Source organism: Pelodiscus sinensis, chromosome 1 (assembly GCF_052426305.1).
Source record: "Pelodiscus sinensis isolate ZL-2025 chromosome 1, ASM5242630v1, whole genome shotgun sequence".
NCBI lineage: Eukaryota > Metazoa > Chordata > Testudines > Trionychidae > Pelodiscus > Pelodiscus sinensis.
This window is the reverse complement of record NC_143052.1, coordinates 111,151,888-111,171,864: the sequence shown is the minus strand read 5'-3', so window position 1 is coordinate 111,171,864 and position 19,977 is coordinate 111,151,888. Positions and strand designations below refer to the sequence as shown.

General features: G+C 42.8%; 1 protein-coding gene across 10 annotated transcripts in view; it reads right to left on the bottom strand.

The window, feature by feature from the left end:
• CACNA1C (calcium voltage-gated channel subunit alpha1 C) overlaps nucleotides 1-19,977 on the bottom strand; it is a 630,647-nt gene that overhangs the window by 575,772 nt on the left and 34,898 nt on the right. For 6 of the 10 annotated variants that reach the window (XM_075896596.2, XM_075896633.2, XM_075896623.2 and 3 more), the window contains exon 1: nucleotides 16,609-19,318. In XM_075896596.2, the coding sequence (XP_075752711.2) occupies nucleotides 16,609-16,800 (192 nt within the window). In that variant the 5' untranslated portion in view covers nucleotides 16,801-19,318. Of the gene's footprint in view, nucleotides 1-16,608; nucleotides 19,319-19,977 lie in introns of those variants that run through there. The other 4 variants (XM_075896571.2, XM_075896606.2, XM_089769299.1 and 1 more) reach the window with 3 other exon arrangements.

Below are 19,977 nucleotides of genomic sequence, written 5' to 3'. Positions count from 1 at the left end.
ACCTTACAGTAGCCCCATCTAAGTTGTATTTGCCTAGTTTATTGATAAGAAGATGATGCGAGACCGTATCAAATGCCTTACTAAAGTCTAGGTATACCACATCCACCACGTCTCCACAAGACTCGTTATCCTATCAAAGAAAGCTATCAGATTGGGTTGATGTGATTTGTTCTTTACAAATCCATGCTGGCTGTTCCCTATCACCTTCCAAGTGTTTGCAGAGGATTTCCTTAATTACTTGCTCCATTATCTTTCCTGGCACAGAAGTTAAACTGACTGGTCTGTAGTTTTCTGGGTTGTTTTTATTTCCCTTTTTATAGATGGGCACTATATTTCCCCTTTTCCAGTCTTCTGGAATCTCCCCTGTCTTCCATGATTTTCCAAAGATAATAGCTAAAGGCTCAGATACCTCCTCTGTCTTAAGTATTCTAGGATGCATTTCATCAGGCCGTGGTGACTTACAGACATCTAACTTTTCTAAGTGTTTTTTAACTTGTTCTTTTTTTTAGTTTATCTTCTAAACCTACCCCTATCCCACTAGCATTCACTAGGTCAGGCATTCCTTCATCAGACTTCTCGGTGAAGACTGAAACAAAGAAGTCATTAAGCATCTCTGCTATTTCCAAGTTTCCTGTTACTGTTTCCCCCTCCTCACTGATCAATGGGCCTACCCTGTCCTTGGTCTTCCTCTTGCTTCTAATATATTCATAGAATGTCTTCTTGTTTCCCTTCATGCCTGTAGCTAGTTTGAGCTCGTTTTGTGCCTTTGCCTTTCTAATCTTGCCCCTGCGTTCCTGTATTGTTTGCCTATATTCATCCTTTGTAATTTGTCCTAGTTTCCATTTTTTATATGACTCCTTTTTTATTTTTAGATTATGCAAGATCTCCTGGTTGATCCAAGGTGGTCTTTTGCCATATTTTCTATCTTTCCTATGCAGCGGAATAGCTTGCTTTTGAGCCCTTAACAATGTCCCTTGGAAAAACTGCCAACCCTCCTCAGTTGTTTTTCCCCTCAGTCTTGCTTCCCATAGGACCTTACCTACCAGCACTCTGAGCTTACCAAAATCTGCCTTCCTGAAATCCATTGTCTCTAACTTGCCATTCCATTGCCAGGCAAAAATCAATGCACTTCAGGAAGGCTACCGGGGTCAAAGGCTGGCAACAAAATCTGATGCTGCCCCCAAAAGCTGCCACTATTATGTAGAGCTCAATGCCATTCTGCACAGAGATCCCTCGCCTAAACCATCACAGATAGTGGACACCTCCCAACTTCTGGAGGTGGGAAGGAACCAAAACTGCAAAATGAAGAGCTCACCAAGGAAGGGGAAGTAGATGATGCAAGTGTGAGTGAGAATCAGGAGAAATTGGAAAGTAGCACAAAATATATAATAGGATGGGCCAATGGGAACTGTGTGGATTTCTAAAAATTATACAAAACCAAGTAGATTATCAGATGAAACAGAGGGAACTATAGGAATTTTACTTCCGATTTCCACAGTTCCCTGAAAGGAGTGCTATTATCTGATACTACAATGCAGAAATATCTTACAAAGTAACATGCCAGTGGGTGGCATGGGGTGGACACGGATGCTTCGTGTCTTTTGCAATGTAACCTGATGCTGTGAGGACACACTACCATCAAAAGCAGCCAAATGTCCAAATGTGGACATACTCTGCTGAAAGAGCTATGTTGATAATAGTATGCCAATACACAACATAAAACTTTCCAGTGTAGACAAGTCTCTATTCTCTAACTGCATTAAATAGTGCATAATATAATTGTACTACAGTTATAGCATTATATATCATCAATTATTTAATTCTGTAACTATTACATAATGTTCATTATATTATTGATTCTGTAAACCATTGTGTTATACATTCATATGGATAATTCTATTACAGGAAGGGCTGGTTCCACTGCCTATTTTGAATGAAGGTAAGAAAAACGTATTTTATTCATGTTAAAAATTCTAAATACCTTTTCATTGATATGCTCTAGCACCCTGTAAGGAGTCTAGGACAGCAGCATGGCCTCCCTCTGACCCAGAAGAGGAAGGGTCCTCGAAGACCTGTTGGTGGCCAGGTCGAGCATCACCCAGCCCCACCCACAGAAAGCAGGAAGGCAGGACCAGGGGTATAAGAGCTCAGGCTCAGAGCTTAGTTAGAGCCTGGTGGCCGAACAGACCAGATGCTTGGCCCCAGCTACACTACACCCAGGACTGGGCTGGGTTGCCAGGACTCCTGCTGTCCCCTGACAACTGGCCTGGGCCACTCAGACTGCTGCCATGGCCCGAAGACTGACTGAGGCCTCCAGGATCCCTGCTGGGCCCCGATGACTGGACCAGTCCACCCAGGCCCCTGCCAGAGCTAGAACCTATGGACATGCTGCCAGCACCTCTGTCCCCAGCTGAGCCCCAGGAGCAGCGCCTGATCCAGGTAGGCCCCCAGGGGGATCTGGCCCAAGGATACCTGACACTGAGGCGACTGAGGAGATGAAGGTTGGGTGGGCAGTGTGTTGCGGTTTGGATCCCTGCTGACCCACAGGCCTGGTCGGCATGTTGCAGTCCAGATCCCCGTGGACCCAGGGGCCGCTGTGCTGCCACTCTCAGGACCATAGGCTGGGCGCAGTGGAGCGGGTGGGCATGCATCCCCCTACCCCCACCACCCTACCCCTCAGGTGGCAGGCTTCCCCCTGTGGGGCAACACCTCTCGCTTGTTGGCTCTCCACCAGCGAGGGGACCTGATCCCAGCCCAGCTGGGATCCGGACAGAGCTTTAAACAGTTATTGAACCGCTCTTGGTAAACTTTTGTCTTTTGGCCCCACCCTGACTCAGGGCTGGGCCTTACAAACTGCTGCCCCATTTGGGCCCTTAACGATTAATCTGTGGCCCTGCCTGAACTGAAGGCCGGGCCTTATAAACTGCTTATTTGGGTGACACTGCAATAGCCCTTTAACGGGGCAATCGAGGGAGTCAGCGTGGCCTCCCACTGACATGGACCCTCATGCTTTGGAGCAGGAACTTGAAATTTAGCAGGGAGTGAACGTTGTGTCAAGGGTTTGTCTTCTGCTGCTCTCATGAAAATTAACACAAATTTGGCCAAATGGTAAGCCTTTGAAAAAAAATGTAGTTAACATACTCAGTAGACACTTGCCAGAACTTAACAGTAAAAATCTCTAGAGATGCCACCCTAATAGAGCATAGCTGAGGCTCTCACAGCCCCTAGTGCTGACGAGATTGCACAGGCTTAATCCCCACATTGTGACTGAACATGCTCGGGACCAGGGCTATTTGGGCTCAGAAGTCTTTCCCTGTAATTGCTACTCCCAGCTGCTCTTGGCTGGTGTAGGATTGAGCACTGAAGCTAAAAGAGGGCCCCTGCCTCTTGACCTTCCTGCTGACACCCAGGCAGTGTTGAGGAGGCAGCTGTCTTTTCTGTACAAGAGAGACACAAAAATGACCCGGGGAAAGGAGCCAGAGGAGGAGAAAGTAGAGCCATCTGTGACGGAAAGGGAACCAGTTGGCCAAGGAATCAAGTGAGACTGAGACTGGAGTTGGAGGAAAGAAAAAGTATGACTGGGAGCAGGTGGGGAGACATAGGGACAGCCAAAGACAGACCTGGAAAGGGAGAGAGACTGGATGAGAGAATCCAGTTCTTCAGACACTTTCTGAGCAGTGGTGGAGCTGGGAGAAATGGGGAAGTCAATAGATCATTGGTGATGCCACCTTCAGTTAGATCTATTGTCATGAAAAGGCACTATACATACTTCTGAAGGCTGCTGGGAGGAGTGGTCTCCCCTCCATGTAGCTCCACCACTGGAATGCAGAGCGGGGAACTGGAAGCCTGTGGAGCGGTGAGGGAAGACACAAATCAGGCTAGGAGGAAATGGGCTGAGAATCTGGAGGAGGAAAAACTGAGTCTTGGTAGACAAGTATATTAGGACTGGGATAAGGAGCCAGTGGTGGAGAGCAGACAGGACTGGGATAGGAACAGGCTGGAGAAGATGGAGCCAAGCTTGGGGGAGACTGAAAGAATTACCTGCACCCATTAAATCAATTCCCCTCCAAAACGTAGAATGGTACCCAAGATTCCTGAATCTCACCATCCCTTTTCTTTCTGCAAATCCTTTTGAACCACACCGACAAAATGCATGCCTCAGCCCCCCATGCCTTCCCATGCTGGTCTATTACACCATTAGCTCAAATGGCAGAAGTCTGTGAGGTTGATCCAAAAGTCTCAGTCCTGCTGATGAACCAGGGTTGTGTCAATATGATGCCACATGATGGAATTTATTTTTTGAGTTTGCTTTTTAAAACCTAGGAAATGACACTTTTTTTTTAAACTACGTTAAAAGAGCATGAAGGTTGCAAAGTCAAGTACTTTTGAATTCTTCACTTTGCAATCTTAACAAAAACATTGTTTTAATATACACAGTAGAATCCCATTTAATCAGCCTCTATTATCTGGCTCTCCTATTTAAGGGATCCACTGGCCACCTCTGGTTGACAGTGATGGGGCCTGGACTTTGAGTCCCACACAGCTAGGGCTTGGGCTGTGAGCCCTCAGCAGCTGGGGTACCCACTATCGGCCATGGGTGTCTAGGGTTCCAGCTATCAGAGTAATAGTAAAGCCACCTCAAGCTCACAGACTGAGCCCCACTACCCATTCTCCAGTTTATCCAGATTTTTGGTTAACCAGTCTGGCCCTAGCCCCACTTGCATTGAATAATCTGGGTTACTTTGGTTACAAAATCAAGCACATGAAAGTTAGGAAATCTTAGAGTTTAGGTTACTCTTTGCACCTTCATTTTACCCCTTTGTGCATATGCATTATTCTATAGTTTTCAATTACATGATCACACAGGATTTTTTCCCACAGAACCCCTGCCTGCCTCACTGCACAGGGTGTATGATGCCCAGGAAGTGAAGCAGCTGATCGTTATTTTTATCCTCATTACTCAGTCATAGGCCACTACCATACTTACACACTATGGCTGTGTCCAGACTCAGGGTTTTTTTCTAAAAAACCTCACCTGCGTCTAGACTGCAGCCGCGTTCTTTCGAAATTAAATCGAAAACGCGGCTTTTCTTTCGACGGCGGTAAACCTCATTTCACGAGGAAGAACGCCTTCTTTCGAAAGTTCCTCTGGATGCTTTCTTTCGAAAAAGCAAGCCACTTTTTCGAAAGTTCCGCGTGCAGTCTAGACGCTCTCTTTCGAAAGTATCTTTCGAAAGAGGCTTGCAGTCTAGACATAGCCTATGGGATGAATACACAATTATTCTTTTCTTGATGGTCTTTGTTGGGTACTTATCACCGTAGTATCAGAGTGCCTTGTAGACTTAAATACATTTATCTCCACTGTGAGAGCAGCAGCATCCTATCTTACAGTTGGAGAAAGACGAGACAGAGACTTGCCTGAGGCCACAGTGACTTCATGACGAAGCCAGGATAAGAATTTGAACTTCCTTACTCCATACCCAGTGCTCATTCCTTCAGAACATGCTGCATTGCTGCCAGTGACACTGAGCATTCACAGCACCTACAGATTTCTGTTGATGTTGTGAGTGCTTATAAGTTCTGAATATCAGATCCGAGGTGTGTCAAGTTGGCAACTTATTAAAGGAGCACAGTTAGGGTGTGTCTAAACTACAGGGTTTTATCGACAAAAGTGGACTTTTGTCGACAAAACTATGCCTGTGTCTACACTACCGCCGAGTTCTGTCGACAGTAAGTTGACAGAACGCGGCAGTTTTGTCGATGGCGGAAAATGTCATTCTATGAGGAATAATGCCTTCTGTTGACAGAGTTCTGTCGACAAAAGGCACTATTGCATCCACACTGTGCTTTTTTCCAAAAGAGAGTGTCTAGACTCTCTGTCAACAAAGTGACTTGCTTTGTCGACAGAACTGGCTGTAGTCTAGATGCTCTTTGTCAACAGAAGCTTTGTTGACAGTATCAATCAACAAAGCCTCTGTCGACAAAAGCCTGTAGTTTAGACATACCCTTAGTGGCTACCTGTCAAAGTTTGGACTTAATGACTTGTACAACATCATACAGGAAATATGGCTGTGACAAGGATCAAACTGAGTTCCCCCGGTAGCATAAATCTGTCTTAACCACAAGGTCCCCTCATTTCTCTTCCTGCAACCTCCTATTTAGTTATCAACCCACCTTTCAATTTCTAGAGCAAATGAAAGCGGGATCATACAGCTAGCATTCATTACAAAGCCAATTCATTTCCTGTTCAGATTGTGCATTGACTAAGACAGTAGGAAAAATCATATGTGATGCATCTGACGAAGTGGGTCTTTGCCCACAAAATCTTATGCTCCAATAAATCTGTTAGTCTATAGGGTGCCACAGGACTTCTCATTGCATATGTGATCATGTAATTACAGGTTATTGTAATCCATATGCATAAAGCAGCCAAATTAAGGTTGCTTGGCAATTTAAATTCTGGCATTTTCTAATGTTAGAGTGTTCGATTTTGCAACACAAACAACATTATTTACAGTATTTTTTAAAATTCCTGTTTTTAAATGAAAGTTAAAACAGACTCTATAATAACTGTAGTAACTCCCCATGCCATCATGAATCAGGCTACATCTAGACTACAGGCTTCTTTCGAAAGAAGCTTTTCCAGAAGAAACCTTCTGAAAAATTTTCTTCCAAAAGAGAGCATCCACACTGCCAAAGCGCATTGAAAAAGCAATCTGCTTTTTCAAAAGATAGAGTCCACCCCTAAAGGACTCTTCCATTTAAGCTGTGATTACTATGGACTGAGTGGCCACCAGGGTACCTATGCTTTTTCCTCTTTCCTCTTCTTTCAAAAGAACTTCCTCTTCCCCGTCCACACACACCTTTTTCCGAAAACAGCTCTTGCAGAAAAGGGCTTCTTCCTCGTAGAAAGAGGTTTACCAATGTCAGAAAAACCCCTCTGTTCTTTTGATTTTTTTTTATTATTATTATTTTGGGTGGAAAGAACACAATTGCAGTGTGGATGTAAGTGAAGTTTTTTTTCGGAAAAATGGCTGTTTTTCTGAAAAAAAAAACCTCTGTAGTGTAGACATAGCCTCACTCGTAGGATTTAAACTCAGAATCTGCAGCACTGTAGTAGTACAGCTTGACCTATGCTGACTAACTTATATTGCTGGCAGCAGGAACAGGCTGTGGAATTGAGAAGAGAGGAGCCCCTTCTTCTCCACAGTTGAGAGGGGGTTGGTATTGGTCCTGTGCCAAGTGTGGTGAAGTGTAGTCAGAGGAGTCCAACCAGGGTCACTCCCTCTCACTCAGCCAGGCTACCGTCACTTGAGGTTCCTACTGCAGCTGCATGAACCCGGCATAATTAGAATGTTTCTTTTTCAAATATTATTTTGGCAAACTGCCAACAATTTTTCTGAGGAAAGCAAGCAAGAGCTGTGCAATTGGGATTTCTCAACAAAACCTTAGCAGAATTTCATGGGGCAAACAGTCGCAATTTCAAAAGCCTACTGAAAATAATGAAAGAGTTCATGCTTTAAAAAAAAGTTGCAATCATCTTTTATAATGCAAAGTATTAGGTAACCCAAATATAGGAATCGCTACACTTATATTTATCAAACCATTGTGGTTCAATGGACAGGGAAGTGGCTTGAGACCCAGGAAATCAGAAGTTCAATTCTGAAAATACTGTTTGGCCTTGGGAAAACTGCTTCACCTCTATGTGTGTCTGTTTCATTTGCTCTGAGGCAGCGATTTTTTTTACAGTGTCTAGCACAATGGGGATCAGACTGCGGTTGGGCACCGATGATAAACCTAATGCTTATTATTATGTGCTTACAGAGCCGTGCCCAAAAATTCCTACCCCCTATTAAGTTCATTGGAAGATCAAGTTTCCCCACATAAATGTTTATGAAGTAAAACTTCTAGTTTTATTATTTGCTCAGTGATAAAAATGTAACTTTTAAAATCCATGAAAAGTACTGAACTACAAACTAAAACCAACATTGAGATGGAATATACTAAGGACATTTAAAAAAATCAAACTATAAATGTCCATATCATAGAGAAGGAAAAGCTGGCTCCTAATCTGCAGAATTTCAATCCAAAGATGGTCAAAACATTTCAAATTTAAACTTTTTGCAATTCTTCCAACCCCATGTTTTGACCCAGCATTGGAAAAAACCAAGGGAGGGAATCGCTGAGTGGCAATGGTTGACAGCAGATTAACAGGTAACTAAAACAGAGAATGGATAATAATTTCCATCCTTTTAGTGTAGTTTTTCTTTGTATATTATAAAATTGGGGGAATATAAAATACAAACTCTCCATCTCTGTCTTCCAAACACCAGGATGGCAAGTAAGGAGGTCTAAGAAGGTGACAGACACTAAGCAAATAATTTATAGAACTGACTCGTTTTATTTAAAATCTTATTTGTAAATTCATGTTTAACTTTGTACAACAGAAGGGACCATATGATTACAAGAATGCCACTTTCAACGACTCTCAGGATTCTGTGATGAGCAAAATGACTAGGCTTCTTTTACCCGTATCTAGATTTACAATATATCAAACCACGGTATTATATACCCATTTGTCTGATGTGTGTCTACTACAAATGCAAAAGATTAAACATACTTTTTCCCTTTTTCTACAAAGTTATCCATTCATTTGAATAGGAACATAACTACCAGTCGGCAAACTAGACATCTATTTTACTCCATCTTATAGGCAAGCTCTCTTTCCACAGAGAGGAATATTCACAAGCAGACAGGTTAGCGCAATCTGACAGACACATACAAATCCTATTTTTCTTGCTCAAAGGGGCATATTTTAGTTGTATGTCTGCAGGTAGTCAAATGGTAACATCCAGTTGTAAACATACATAAAGATAATGTAGAGGAGCACTTTAGTTGTAACAAAGAAGATTTCCTTGTTTAAAAAGCTCAAGGAAGGGAAAGCAGAGCCATCAAGACACCACAACGAATTTTCTCCTGCTATTTAATTTATAAACAGTCAAGTGAGCCCATATTGCATGGAATGTGCTGCAAACCTAGTTATGTTATCACCATGCTGTGACACTGGCCAGGTATGCCATTATGTAATTGCCAGTAAAATGATGGAAGTATTTTACTCTCAGCTTCCTTTCTTAGGCGGCCTATCTTTTTTTTTTTATAGAAGGTACATTATCTCTGTTTTATGCATAATTGCCAGGAACAATAAGCAGAAAGATTCCATATCAATTACAGCCACTCAACAGGTTAACTAATTCCCCTCAAACTAGCTTCATTTTTTCAGACTACACTGAGAAAATGCACAGCACTGGTCTATGCGTGAAGCTTTTTTCATTTGTAAATTCATGAAAACCCTTAGTCGGGTTCATTAATCCCAAACTGTTTTTGCATTTAATACTATTCCCTTCCATTTGTGTGTGTAATTAAGTTTTTAGTGAACACAAAGTGGTGGGAAAATAAATATGAAAAATGTAGAAGCTACATGCATACTTCTATTATTATAGGACTTCAAAGGCCTCATATTGCTCTCATGGAAGTCACTGGTAGCTCAGATCCTAAAAATGTATAAACACAGATGTCTGCAATTTTAAAAATTGATCTTTCATAAATACTTTAATTTAAAAAAAATATACAAAATATATGTATTGCATGGGCATACATAAAAAAGAAGAAGAAATGAAAACTAAAACATGCAAGATGTTCAAAAGCTATTTAAGAATTCTAAATGTCTATGGGTTAATGTAGTTAAAGATTTTGATTTTGAAAAACAGTTATAAAACACTGATCTAGACAATGGGCCAAAGTTAGTCCACTGATTGTGATTGAACAGGGTGTAAATCACTGGTGAATTTGGTCCAGTGTTACTGTGCAAATTATAACATAAAATGTTACAAAAAGTTCTGGTCATTCTACTGTACACTTCAGTATCCTTTTGTATATCCTTATGATCACTGCCTGCCTTGCAAAAACAGAAATACTCTGGAATATTAGACATATGAACATATTTGATTCTTTATTATGGGAAAGTTTAGACTTGTTCTCAAACAGGTCCAACGCTAGCCACTACTGAAGGAAAAACATTGAATTAAAAGCAGTGTTGACTAGAAGGTACCAGGTATCCCAGCAATATTCATCTTATACTCCCTCCATGATCTACTGTTCTTGTCTCCAACCCCATTCAGTCCAGTTCAATGAACATTCATTATCCATCAGTAAATTAGTTTTGTATGCCCCTTCTCATCAGTTCTGACCCAGTTTTCCCATCCCTGAAAATTTACTTCGGTCTTTTCCTCCTCTGATTATTCTGCTATAGCTCCCTCACAATCATGTAATTAGTTCTGTCCTTAACCAATCAGTTGTGTGTCCCTCATTCCTTAAGCTCTTGAATTCTGCTCTCCTTTTCATACCATCAGTTCTCATACATCTCTTTCTCCCCTTCCATTCCATGTTGGCTTCTACAATATTTGCATTGGAGACCTAGCTACTCCTCACAAAATTCCCCTTACTTGGGTTTGGATTAAGGGGAAATGGAAAATTCTTGGTCTGGTTCGGTATGGATGCTGCTGGTTTTGGGGGACTGACTGGTGATGGGTTGGGAGAGATTTCAGTGATCCATGGCCACTGAAGTTCCAGAGGGTACAGCTGGGAGAGGGGTGTATGTCCCCCAGCTGGGGCAAGTTGAGGATAGGTGGGGGCCATGGAAGGACCACCTGTCCCCTGCCAGTGGCAGCTGTGGGTTGAGTGCCCCCTCTTCCTGGCTCCAGCCTGAAGCTACCATGGCCGGGAGTGGAGGAGGGAGGCACCCACTCCCAGGGTATGTCTACACAGCATACCCTGCTGTGTAGATGTACCTCTACAGCCACAGCACAGAGCTGCCACAGCTGGAGGGAAAGCACAACCCCACGCTGATCCAGAACGGAGCTGGTTCAGCAGCTGTGTGCTGGGGTCAGTGGCACTCTGAATGCCTGCCTTGAGCCCCTACCCTCTCTGACCCCTCTTTCAATATTTGCTCCACTATATACATTTTGAGGAGTGTACTTGAATGGGTGATTCTCTCTTCTCTGTTTGATTTTATGAGAAGCAATCCCATTCCGGGCACATCCTGTTTTCCTGGCACAACCAAACTCGTGGTGTTTTAAGTTATTATAATAGGAAGTTGTATACTGAATATGGAGGTCCTGGCTCTAACCATTTAGGAGGAGTTCTTGAACAGACAAACGCTCTCAAATATATAGTAGATATAAGCACCCTTCATAGATGGAATCAGAATTTTTCATCTGTGTATCCTAGATCCTTGAGCTAAAAGAGAATCTTCATACCATGTTAAGGGCTGTGCTATTGGAACCCACATACAAGTCTAATATAGATGTTTCTAATGTCTGATTTAGTGCTGAATTAGGTGTCATACCTAATGACAAAAGGAGATAAAAAGAGGGAACGAGGCTAGGTTGATATTATCCATGTGAAGTGAAGTGTATATAGGTCTGAAAGACTCTTATGGAGAGTACAAACAGGTCTTGTTTGACTTGATTGATCTTATACCATCATAGGTAGAATTCCCCCAGATCATAATTATTCAGTGAAACCACAGTAGTTGCCATTTTGTTCAGCTTCACACAAAAAGAAAAGCAATGTAAAAAGAAAAGAAGCTCCTCACACAGTCCACCACTCCCTCCTCTCCCAACAACATCCTTGCCATTACTTTTTTAAAAAAAAATGTTTTAATTCACCCCCGTCCCAAGAGAAAAATCTGCTTCGAAAGTGACAATGAGATATTAGAAAGAGAGCATTCACAGCCTGAGGAAAGCGTGTCAGTTTATTGGAAAACAGTTGTTTTTCTCCTTTGAATCTTGTAAAAAAAATAATTGTTTCACATCACATACTGGGTAATGTGTCTTTTGAAGAGGGTTCTCAGTGTTTCATAAAATCAGGAATGGAAGAATTGCTATGGTAACACGCCACTTCCCCCCCTCCCGCCCCAAATTAAATCAAAGTGAATGTGAAGCAAGACTTTTTATCCAAGTAAAGAATTTCCTTGGGCAGTTGGACACACTTAGCTTCCTCTCAGACACAGTATATGATAACACAGTATATGACCATTTGTACACAATATTAACATACCCACAGTGAAACGGGGCACACCCTTTCTATTGCAGAAATAATCCTTTGAGGTTCTTAACTCCTAGTCTAGAGAATAAACAAACTGATAGCTGAGAGTTTGCATCAAGCAAAAGTAGCCCAGAAAATACGCTTGGTTTTAGAACAGCAGTGTGTTGGGTTTATAACCCTTTTCTCTCCACTTAAAACCCTTCCTCCTCGGTCCCTTCCACACGACTTGGCTATTTGAATGCCAGAGCCCTGTGCTTTGAAGTTGATGCCCTCTAGAACTATTTTCTTCTACCTCTATATCCCATCTCCATCGTATTCCAAATCTCTGCTGAAGCTTATCACCCTTCTCTAACCCTTTTAGCTCTGCCTCCTTCCGGTATTGCTTAATAGTTAACTAATTATTTTCCACAACTCTGGGAAGCATTTTGGAATGCAATTTTTAAAAATGTCCTACAAATTGCATAACCTAATTCCTAGGTACAAAAATTAAAATCTGTGAACAAATATTAAAACCTCAAAAATCACTTTGAGAGTGAAAAAGTGCTAACAGGTGAAACTGCTGTACTGACCCAAATCACCTATAGCCACAGGTGGGCCTGAGGGTGCCATGGCCCACCCACTTTATCCAGGCCCACCCACCCTCTTCCCAGCCTTGCACCTGCCCTGCTCCGCCACTCTTGCATTCTTGCTGGGGAGCATGTTCAGAGTATGGGGGCTTGTCCAGTTCCAGCTGTGGAGAGCCGATCAGGCCATGGGAACTTGGCCTGTTCTGCCCACCTGCTGCTCCTGGTGGCGAGTGGATCAGGTTATGGAGGCTCGCTCTGTTCTGCCCACCCATCACTCCAGCTACGAAACCCGGTTGAGAACTTGTTCCACTCCTCCCACCTGACACTCTTGCTGGGGAGTATGATTGGAGCCTGGGATCTTGCGAGCCCCAACACGCACTCTCCTGCTGGAGCACCAGAACAGGGCAAGTCCCCACAGCCTGCCTGTTCCCCAGCAGCTGTACCAGACTGGCAGAATGGGGCAAGCCCCTGGAATCTGACTCTGCTCCCCAGCAAGAGCATCAGGCAGAGTGGGGCAAGCCCCCATGACCCGACCCTTTCCTCTCTCCTCCCACTGGAGCTGGGAAAGCTCCACTGCCCCAACTCCGCTCCAGAGGGAAAGCCAGGCAGATCAGGGCAAGCCCTCGACCCTACTCCCCCGCTGTAGTGCCTGGTGGGGGTGGGGGCAGTGCAGTTGGGGTGCATTTTTCTTCATGCTCCCCTTTTTCCAGGGCTCCTCCCAGGGAGGGAGGGAGAAGTGACCCTGACTGCTCCTTCCCCTCCCTCCAGTCACTGCCTGCTCCCCCAAGCGTCCCAGTCGGCCAATGCCTCTGACCCAAATACAACTTGAAACCTTAATTCAGCAAAGAGGCGGCTTCCATTAGGAAGAGCCCACCAGGTTATGTCCTGACATTCTACTGATTTTAACCGACTGTCCCTTTTACACAGGGCAGGACAAAAGGCTACTGAGCAATCAGTGCCCCAGAGCCCAACACATAAGACAGAGTAAAGCCCCTGACTGAAACCTCACTGCACTGCCATTGGACACCACCTACCTCACGAGCCTTTGCTGACATTTTAAACTGTAATTCCATTAAGATCAAAACAACGATAGGATACGGAACAGTTAATTTTCTCCTCTCCCCTAATGCTCTAGACCAGCTCCCCAAATAATAGCACTCTCTCTGCTTAGCGCCTAGTAAAATACATACCTTTCATGAGCCTATGCCTAGGAATTCTTGTGCATTCTATAGGTTGGACCTTCCTGGTCCAGCACTCTGGACATTTGACCAGTCCTGAATCAGGGAATTTGCTGGACCAGGGAAGATTCCCTGCCACGGCCTCTCAGCCTTCAACCCTCAGCACTGCCAGCTCCGTGGGCCCCCTCACTACTGCCAGCTGGCTCTGCTGCTGCTGCTGCCCTGGCTGGAAGCTGTCCATGGGCTGCAGCTCCGGCCCCGTGCTGTGCATCTGACCCCGGATCCACCATCGCAGGCTGCCAGAGGCTGCTGTTGGCTCTGGCCCTGCTGCCTTGGGCTGGTGGGGTTGGCTCTGGTGCTGGTCCTGCTGACAAAGGCTCCTGGGGGCTGTTGACGGCTCAGGCTCCACCTCTGAGCTGCCACAGACTGTTGGGGCTGCCGCCAACCCCAGCGCCACCCCCACTGCTGTGGGCTGAACTCTTGCCCTGTGGCAGCCCACAGGTTCTGGGCCTGCTCCTGCTGGTTGCCCAGAGCTCTGGCTCTAGCCCCACACTACCACAGGCTGTTGCCTGCCTGGCCCTTCACTGCAGGTTCTGGCCCAGATCTGGTCTCGGGGCTGCAGGCAGTCGGGGCTGGTGCTGGCTCTAACCCCACTGCTGCGGGCTGCTCAGAGTTGCCGCCAGTCCCAACCCCTGCCCTGTTTTGCTGCTTCATCCCAGCCCTGCTTTTGGATAGCCCTCCTGCCACCAGGCTACCGGGCTCCTGAACCAGAAACATCTGTGGTCATGCCAGACCAGAGACTGCCGGTTTTGGGAGGTGCAACATGTATTACATCACCCATAAATAAAGAGAGGTTATTTGATAGGATGTCATGGAAGGGTGTGAGATATTAAACACAAGAACCATCCATGTGCAACAGATCTCTCCAGGACAGCTGCTCAACTTCATTTTAATCATTATGCCAAACAGGTACCTGATCCTGTTACCAAAGTTTGTCGGAAATGCTACCCAGTTGCTATTAGCCAATCATTTCTTGATGCTGAAATAAGACAAGAATCCTCAGCCTAATTTAGCTTAGCTCTGGAATAGGGTCAACTTGAAATCCTCCAAGTTTTGTATCTGCTTCATTTGTATCTTTTAATGTTATAAATCAAAATGTACAGTAGACAAGGAGACAGTATTCTGTTTATTATAATGGCTATTAAGGCAGATTACTGTTTGCACAAGATACAAAAATTATTGTTTGACTTTTATTACAAGATGTCCATTGCTGAAAAAGGACATTTTATCATTAAAGTAAATTGTCCACACGCCCACACAGCCGGTCATCATCATCCAGCACTCTGATTTCCAACTGTTCAATCAGACAGCGGGACAGTAGCAATAGGCAATGAGACTAACTTACAAATATCTCCATTGAAAACCCAATATGGGTTTGAAGACAAGTGAAAAATGGCTGAAAACCTATGAACAGGCACACATTCCCATTTTTAATTTTAAGACATTTCAAAGCAAGAAGGTTGTTTGCAGTGCCAGTGCCAAACATGCACAAAGTAAGCAATTGTTTAGGGCCCCAAACAGCTCAACTGTTCACTTTTTATTGCAAGAACTTGCCTGTTTTAGTACTGGAGGTGAGCAAAAGTATTTTTGTTTAGGATCCCCAATGGCCTAGCATCAGTTAGAGATACAAGATGGGTGAGATAATATGTTTTCTTGGTATTCCTCACCCTCCTTTTCTCTCAAAGCAAGGAAGTAAGTTTAAAGTTTTACCCAGGATCTATGTTCCAGGAAATATCTGAAGTTCTTTTGCTTTTACTGCCACCATTTGTTTTGGATAACTTCAAGAGAATACTTCATCGACATGACCAGTGCCCCAGAGAATAATGTAACATTTTTAATAAGTCCTACATGCCAGTTATCTGTGTGTAGGAGAAATTGCTCTTATTTTTCCCTACCCTATCCTTCCAAAAAGTCTCATGTCACTGAGTTTCAGATGGGGTAGGAGAAAAATATCTGAAGTCTTATACTCCCAGAGTAAAACTTCATTCTGTCCCTATCAAATGGTTGGATTTGTTCACATAATGTTTTCAGGCTACATTTTATTCTAATTCTGTGGGTTGCATTCAAGATTTCTGTTTTGTGCTATGCTCTGCCTGAACAGAGTTCTTTGCTAGGACTTCACACAAAGCCAAAAGTAAACATTCCTTTTTCCATGGGCAACCTATCCCAAAATACTGGCTTTTGCATCAATGGAAACAGAGGAATAACAATCACACCAAACAAGAGGAAAAAAGTCAAGCAAGCACAAATAAGTCCCAACGTGCAATGCAAACATTAACGAGATCACTAGAAATTAGCCACCGAGCTGCACTGCTGTACATCACCTGAGAAAAGGATCTTATCAATTACACAAATGCACTTGATGAAACAAAGACATTGCACAAAATAACTGTAGCTATAAATTGCTAACACCTGCAGTTTAAATTTACCCAACATTTTTACAGCACACTCTGATTTGCTGACCAAAATATTACACGCAGGAGTCTCACTATTTTTTGAAATATTCTTTCCTAACCGGAGTTGATGAAACAGGCACTAATATGAACACAGAGCAATACAGCATTCAAAACTGAAATCCACATTTAAGTTTCATGGAATCGATACATGCATTGTTTTCTCCTTAGCTCCTGTTGGACTGTCCAGTCAGTTTTAAACGAGGCCTACAAAAGAGAAAAAACTGTACACTGATGAGGACTTACCAGATTGGAATTGGTGGCATTGGAATCATCTTCTGGAAAGGGGATATAGATAGCTAAGGCCACACAATTGGCAAAAATAGTCAGTAAAATAATTATTTCAAATGGTCTGAGAAATGGAGTTAAGGAAGTTATTCTGAAATGTGCACACACAAATAAAAAAAGATTTATAAGAATTCTGTTTAAAGAAAACATTCCAACTCCCTTATATTCTGAAAAGAAACATATGCCTTTTTAAGTGCTTTTAGGAGGTCCCAGCCAAGATTCTTCCTAATATGTCAAAAGCAGTGTAGGCCAGTCGCGTGCCAGAGTAAACACAGATTTCTTAAACATTTTTTCTTCTATTTAGACTGATTTTTACTTTATTTTCTCCTCATGTGTAGTTGAGATTTTAAATAGAAATGCCTATTTAGACAGGACCTCTCTTTTTGTGATATAGTTTCTCTTGTCCATATCCAGCTGTCATTTAGGACTGAGAGCAGTTCAGCGTTTCTCAACTCTGTTCCACCACCTTTCAAAGAGCTATTCAATGAAGAACTAGGAGATGTAATAAATAAATCGTGCTATCTTATTAACACAGCATCTCTTTCCTCAGTCTTGATCTCAAGAAGAATTGAGAGAGAACGAGAGTCCATCCATTCATCCAGAGTTTAAAAGGCATGATCAAGATTGTTAAAGCAAAAAGAGGCCTGTCTTAAAGTTTTCATAGTACACTCCACACCTGAAGGATCCAAGCAACGGATATATATTTTTAAAAACCTCTATTTGCTGAAATAGGGTGTTACATTTTATTTTTGTGTACATTTGTTTTGCATGTGAAGCCAATGACACCATAGCCAACATATCAGGGTGCTCTTCAGCCAAGAGCACACTATGCCAAGGAACCTATGTAGGTGCATTTCAGCTCTCTGGTGTGTGTGTGTGTGTGCGCACACACGTGCACGCATACTTTTGGGGTCCACAATGAGGCCAAATCCTGCACAACCACTTATATATAGGGCCCTGTCCAATATCCATTGAAACAAATTTCAGTCTTCTCACTGACTTCAACAGGAATTGAACCTGACCCAGGCTTAATTTTATGCACATGTGGACTCCTTGATTTTAACAGGACTGCTCAGGTATGTAGAGTTACATACATAAGAATGGAGTATCAGACCTAGATCTGCAAAAATAATCATTTTTTGTTTCAATGGCCAACATGAAAAAAAATTGATTTAGATTACATTTTGGGTCAAATTGTTCAGTTTTTCCAGAGAAAAACAGAAAACAAAACACTGAAAACAATTTATTTCAGGTTGATCAAAACATAACATTCAATTTCAGGCATTCACTAAGGCTACATCTAGACAGCAGCACTATTTCGGGATACTGGAAGTATCTCAAAATAGCTATGTTGCATCTTTAAATACACACATTATTTTGAAATAAATTTCGAAGTAAGGGGAGCACTATTCCGGCATCTCTGTAACCCTCACTCCACAAGGGTTAAGGGATTTGTTGGGATAGTGCTTTATTTTGAAATTTGAAAACCTATTTCAAAATTAGATCAAAATAAGATACACAACTTGAGCTATGTAAATTGTGTATCTTATTTCGACCTACGGGTGCAGTGTAGATGCATCCTAAGTGCAAAAAGAGGTGGGGATAGCCTTGACTATTTTTACCCAACAACCAAATGATTAGCACACTCTCCTAGGATGTAGGAGACATATATTCAAGTCCCCTTTCTGCCTGATGCAGAGCATGGATTTGAATCTCCCACAAATAGGTGAATACCTTTGCAAGTGAGTGGATCTCAATCACTCCTGATGAACTTTTCCTGCCTCGTATAGTCATTAAGGCACGGACATGAACCCAGCTGTTCCCCATTCTGAGGTGAGTGATCTATCTACCAAACTATAGAGTCACTCTCTGGCCCAATGCATAAGTATTTACACAACGTGGTGCGGCTTCAACAGAAAACATTGATAGAGACCCACACCAGGATACCCGAAAGCACAATGATCCCTGCTCCATCTCAGACAGAAGAGGGTCTTGAACCCAAGTCTCCTCTATCCTGAGTAAGTGCTCTGGGCTTGAGTAGCGGGTAGAATGGGGTACCACCTCCAATCTTGTGAACAACATAAATCCCCATGTCGATCTAGCCTTAAAAATATTGGGGAGTGCGGTTATATAGGGGGCTGAAACTAATCACCAAATTCAACAACTGTTTGGACAACCCAAAATTATTCACAACTTCATTTTTTGGTGGTGAAACATTTCAGGTGAAAGATTTTCCTGCTCTGATCAGCACCCAAATGCTTGCTAGCTGCTGCTGCTTTAATGACTTTTTCTGAAAAGAACAGTGTCAGTTTAGAAAATAAATATTGCAAACAAACATTTCTTTTTCTACTATATGCTACTAGTAAAACTGTAGATTACTGAAAGATTTTTTTTAATCTAGTTTGTCACACTCTGTGCCCTTTGTTTACTTTTTCTCGCTCTTTGGACAATCAGTTATGACACCAGTTCAGTAAAAACATGGCTATGATTCCCTGGCTGTGTCTAGACTGGCCAGTTTTTCCGGAAAATCAGACACTTTTCCGAAAAAACTTGCCAGCTGTCTACACTGGCCGCTTGCATTTCCGCAAAAGCACTGACTTTCTACTGTAAGAAATTAGTGCTTCTTGTGGAAATACTATTCTGCTCCAGTTCAGGCAAAGGTCCCTTTAGCGCAAAGCTTTTGCACAAAAGGGCCAGTGTAGACAGCTCAGATTTGTTTTCCGCAAAAAAGCCCCGATCGCGAAAATGGTGATCGGGGCTTTTTTGCGGAAAAGTGAGTCTAGATTGGCACAGACGCTTTTCCGCAAAAAGTGCTTTTGTGGAAAAGCGTCCGTGCCAATCTAGACGTTCTGTTCCGAAAATGCTTTTAACGGAAAACTTTTCTGTTAAAAGCATTTCCAGAAAATCATGCCAATCTAGCCCGTGTTTAAAGTTAAATACGTGCGTAAGCCTTTGAAGAATCAAGACCAAATTTGTTTAACTTTTACTTATAGCCAGTTTTGTGTGATCTTAATGCAGTAGTGTTTGGATTTCAAGCACTGCAGACAAATGTTTACTTTGTATGAAAATCTTGTCACTAGATTTTTTTCATTGTGGAACATTTACATTGGTATTAGGTTTTTAAAAGGTTAATTTTTACCAGATTTAAATTTGGAGTCAAATATAAATTGACTATGTCTATATGGTGCACTAGAGCAAGGATTGTGATAAAATCCTGTCCCTTTTGAAGGCACTGGGAACATCACTGTGAGCTCTCCTACAGAATTTCAACAGGGGCCAGATTTTACTGCAAATATATAAAAAGTGCGTGCTTAGTAACCTTAAGGT